Genomic DNA, 5,113 nt, shown 5'->3' on the forward strand with positions numbered 1-5,113 from the left:
CTGGGCATTACGCCGATGAGAAAACTGCTTGGCGGGCGCCTTAGAAGGCTGGGGCTGGGTGGGTACGTTGGTTGCTGCTACAAGGTTTGGCTGTGTGACACCGACGGCCGCTGCGAACTGTGGGCCCAGACGCTTGGGACGGAGTGGGGGGGTGCCGTTGGTGAGTTGGTCGTCCTCGAAGAAGTTCTCCTGCCATAAGGAATGGAGAAACCAGGGGGCGAAAAGGGGGAGAAACGCGTCAACAACTCTTCCGACTGCGGCTGGGAAACGTTGACATGGACACGAGAAACGATATTGACAGGAGTCTACGCGCGCACACGTGCCTGCTGTGAAAGCGGGAGGTACTCCGATGGCTGAGCGGTGTCCATCAAGGGGACGTAATCGGCCTGGGACTGCATGTACACAGGTCGCGGAAGCACGTGACCTGCGTTAAGCATTCGCGTATTTAAGATCCGCTGCGGCGCAGCCTGCGACATGATGTCCGCCATGAAGTCCGCAAGGTGCATTGGCAACGGCCGGCCAGCAAAGGAAGGCAAACGAGTAGTATATGTTTGCTGAATGTTATTGAAGGAGGGCTCCATTGCAAAATGGCGGTGTTCTGAGGCTGTCGGTGTTGGGCGTGCGCAAGTCAACGCGGCGTTTGCAGGAAGGAAAAAAGATAGCTGCTTACGTCTAAAGTCTATGGTCAGAAGGGACAATCCAGATCATAAAAGTTGCCCGCCAAATAGTTAGTGCTAGGTCCTAAAGTTAATGGCAGGTCTGAGGTCCAATTAACTTTAGTGTGCGCTAGTGTGGACTTAGTGTACGGGGTGTTTCCACTAGGCCTTACGGTTCTCCGCCAGGAGTGCCCCAACCTCCAATTTGTTTGATGAATATTTTCTACTATCATTAGTAGTATCAATATATGCATTTAGAACGGCGAGAGACGAGTCCAGGACGAAGAACATTCAAACTTAGTGTTAGTGTTCGGCCAAGTGGAAACACCCTGTAAGATGTCCATTTCCACGACCTTCATAGCAACACATTTCGCTGGGTGGATGATCATTCTTGCTGCCGGTGAGATCGATGGCATGGTTAACGTGGTCCGCAGGTCAGAACGTAGGCGGACTAGAAAGCGATGTACGACACAGATGAAAATGACTTGCGAAGGTAATAAAAGCGGGGGCAAATAAAGGCGGGGGCAATGGCAAAACACGCGTGACTTTAATCCAGGCCGGGTCCCAATCCTAATCCTGTGGGTGAGGTCCCAATCCTACACTAGGGTCCTCATCCTAAACCTGCCCTCAACTTTGTATCCTAATCCTGCCCCTCTTTCCGAATCCTAATTTTTGCCTGACCGGTACCCGAACCCAATCCCTAATCTTTGCACCCCTCTGCTTTAATGCAATTTTGCGTCGACGAACGTGGGTTGTAGTTGTGGTAAGTTAGCCCAGCGTGTAACTGTTTAGCTATAGGTAAAAATTTCCCACTGGCCAGATGAAATGGGTCCGTTTGTCTTGTTCTTGTTGTTGTTCCGCATGGCCTGTCCGCCAGCCAGCTTGCACGTCGTCTTGTCGGCAGCCATAGCCTTCGTCTCGAGACGCACGCCGTCTTACGGCCCGTGCTCTAGTTGCTGTATCTCTCCGTTGATGTTGGTCTGCTTCCCTAGTGGTCTCCGTTGATGACTTGTCGTTGCTGGTCTTCTTCTTCTTGACGGTCTTCATCGAGCCGTGAACCTCGTAATAGCTGCATCAGGAAATGGCCTGTGCCTTTCGACAACAACTAACGCGTCCGCTGCATCATATATGCACGATTTTGCTGGTATCCAAGCAAACTGTGCCGACAACACTACCAAGCGCACCCGGGCGAAATTTCATCCTACCGCAAAATACAACAAAACATAAATTGAACGCCGCCAGCACGATGTGCGTTCCAATTGGACGAACGGCAACGCAACAACACTTCTAACGACGAGAGCGCGCGATTAGGCTGGCCAGGCGTAGTGGGGGCAGATAGCTTGTTTAGGTTTCCCAGAGGTGGTGTGGCGCCTCTCGTGCGGCTCTCGCTTAGTTCGGTTTGCAGTCTTCTGCACCGCTGCGTTGCCTAGCCAGGGGCTGGGAGAGCGTCCTGGTTGGCGTGAGTGAGGGAGTGAGGCGCGCGCGGAGGAACAGACGGACGTAGAGCCGCGCGCCTGCCCCTGCGCTGTGTTTCGGCCCGGTCATGGCCCCCGGTGCTCTCGGTCCTTTCCTCGTGGCGAGCCGCCCACAGTGTAACACCCCAACAACTTATAACAACGCACATACCATCAACCTAGCTTGCAAACACCAATTGATCGCTTGCGCAATAGGTACCAAACAATAGCATCCACCGCGTCAACCAAATGAGTGAACTGCCAAACATGGGATCGATGATACGGACACACACTTAATGGCCAGCCGAAAGTGCGTTGCACATACTTTACCAGCGTATATTGACGCGATAGCATTAATAACAGACAGCGAAAGCATGTCCAACGATTCGTCGTATAGCAAAAGCAAAAAAACAGTCTGTGCTCGTGCGACGCAAAGCAAACTGATAAAAAATAATAGGGAAGTAGTTGGCGGGGGCCCATAACCATTTATCCAGCCTCTGGGTCTAAAGGTACGACAGGAACCCGTATGAACGGAGGAGGGTTAGGGCTTTGTTAGAGCAGTGAATAAAATGTGCGCTGAGGCAAAATGTTTCACGGCGTCCTATGAGGTGGCGTCTCTCGGCAGGTGCCGCTGTATGCCCTCTCTGTCGCATTATGGCTGTCGAAAGTAGTAGGGTCCACCACATAAGCATTGCAGCAAACATCTCACAACTTTGAGACCTTCACAAAGACACAAGGCAAGTCCAGGAAGAGACAGAAGGAGGACAACTTCAAAGTCTGAGGTGACAGAGGCTTGTGTGTAAGGAGCCAATGCAGCTACTGCATTGAAGATTTACGCAAGATAATTCCATAACAGCTGATTGTCCATATTCAGAACTTTGGGAATCCCGCATGCCTGGAGGTCCCCTATCTCCATACGACCAGTTTCTCGCAGGCTATTCTGGCGGCAGTAATATTTGCATCATTTCCTTTCATTTTTTATGGAAGCAAAACATATGCTGGTAGCCTACGCTTTGCGCAGCGGAACCTCTGCGCGTACGTAGGATTAGGTCTTAGGATGAGGGGCATCGAGCCCGATCATCGAGCAAATATTCCGAATCAAAATTAACATGTGTTCCGATAATAATGTGCAAAAACTTTTTCAAGTTAGTCCAATCAAATTTGCACTGAACGACACTAATTGTGCATGGTGCCCTTTTCTTGGGAGATGATCGTCCCGTAGTACAACGGCCTCTGCCTCGCTCTGCGAAGAAATCGATGCATAGCAATGGCTCCTTTGAAGTTGTCTCATATTTGTTCTACATGAGGCCTGCTACTGCTCTCAGCGTGGACCCTTACTTCCGCCCTTTACGTGATTTCCAAGGCAAGATGCTTCTGCCTGGTTAACTTCGCGAGATATGCATGATCTGACATACAGTATGAAGATTTTTATGAAGGTAATTTCCAAGCTAGAGAGGAGCTGATAAACTTAAACAACCCTAAGCACCCGTCAGCTGTCAACTCAAGAGCACCTGGGCCCTCATCCAGGTAGCCAATGATGGTCTATCATTACAAAAGCTCATTGCAACAACAAGACGGTAGCAGCCTATTGAAAAACCTGCGCCGTCGAGGGTAGAGAAAGGAAGGTATGGTCGGTTGTGAACTCCTGGCAGTTTAAAGTTCTTCTCTTGCGGAATCACAAATCCGCCACTCGTTAAATAATTGATTTCAACAACTCGCTTGACAGGTCAGGGCCCGGGCCTCCCCGCCCCTAAGTTCTTGCTCTCAGTATCGAGCTGGATCTATTTCGACTCGCACGGCCGTCTGGAAGAGCCTCTGACACGAGCTAATGAAAATGGAGGAAAGGTTACCCTCTACTGTATTGACAGAGCCACCGATAGGGACGACCTCATACAGGGGCTCCTCCGCGATAATCCCGCACAACACCTTCGCGGATGATTTCAGCCCACAGCATGTCGCCATGTGCAACAGCGCTTCACCAAGCATGATCGGTGGCGCAGGATCCTGCGCGGACTCAAGCACGGCTACATCTCCTTTCGCCTGGGACATGGATGGAGCGCACACTCACGCGCTCGTGTCTCCGGTTTTGCTGAACGGCAAGAAGAAAAGCGGACTTTTATCCGGGTTGAAGAAGATGTTTTATCACCAGAGCTCGAAGGCCGAAGGCCGCGCTGCGACAGGCGAGGGTGAGCGAGGCGCCAATGCGTCTGTCACTTCCTCCGATGGCACGTCCTCGGCTCTCAACCAGACCGTCCGAGGGAAGGTGGACCGCAGTTTGAAATCTCCGTCCTCACTGCGGGTCCAGACGGGCTTCAACCGCGGCCTCACCCTCGCAGCACTGCTCACCTCCCCCGTCCGCGGCCCCACTGCGGCCCCTGGCTCCCCAGCTGTTGTTCCCAACAGCCCCATGCCCCCCATGCGCCTTGACCATGCTGCCTCCTCCTCCTCCTCCTCCTTCGCCAACCTCGCGCTCTCCGCCGACATCGAAACCGCCTATCCCACCACCACCACCGCCACCACCACCAGCAACAGCGGCACTGGTGGCGGCGGTGGCGGCGGCGCCGGTTCCCAGTCCGCAGGCAAGCTGGTTCACAGCGCCCAATCCCCCCAGCTAGTGGCCACCAACCACTCCAACAATCAACAACTAACCACCAACAAATCCGCTTGGGCAGGGAGCCCGTTGCCGTACCACCACTACCACCAGCCCCAGCAGCAGCCGGCAGGTCCGGCTGCCCGGGGCCTTCTGCAGAAGAGCTACAGTACCGCGCTCCCCGGCAGTGCCGGCGGGACTATGATGTCCTCCGTGTCGTCGAGCAGTACACTCTCCGCGGCGCTGCTGATGCGGGGAGACAGTGTTGACGCACCGTGTCGCAGCAGCGGCTCCGGAGCCGGCGGCCGCATTGGACTGCCGTACATTGCTTCGCCGCGAAACCCGCAGGACGGTAGCCACAGCGTCCACGGCGGTGGCGGTGGCAGTGGCAGTGGCGGTGGCGGTGGCGGAAA

The 5,113-nt window shown here is 53.8% G+C and overlaps 1 protein-coding gene across 1 annotated transcript in view; it reads left to right on the forward strand.

The window, feature by feature from the left end:
- Nucleotides 1-2,679: 2,679 nt before the first annotated feature.
- VOLCADRAFT_86394 (uncharacterized protein) overlaps nucleotides 2,680-5,113 on the forward strand; it is a gene marked incomplete at both ends in the record, with an annotated part of 7,220 nt that continues 4,786 nt past the window's right edge. Inside the window, 3 exons of the mRNA XM_002945877.1 lie at nucleotides 2,680-2,735; nucleotides 4,082-4,296; nucleotides 4,498-4,724. Of these exons, the coding sequence (XP_002945923.1) occupies nucleotides 2,680-2,735; nucleotides 4,082-4,296; nucleotides 4,498-4,724 (498 nt within the window). The remainder of the gene's footprint in view (nucleotides 2,736-4,081; nucleotides 4,297-4,497; nucleotides 4,725-5,113) is intronic.

The sequence above is a fragment of the Volvox carteri genome (genome assembly GCF_000143455.1).
Source record: "Volvox carteri f. nagariensis unplaced genomic scaffold VOLCAscaffold_1, whole genome shotgun sequence".
Taxonomy (NCBI): Eukaryota; Viridiplantae; Chlorophyta; class Chlorophyceae; order Chlamydomonadales; family Volvocaceae; genus Volvox; species Volvox carteri.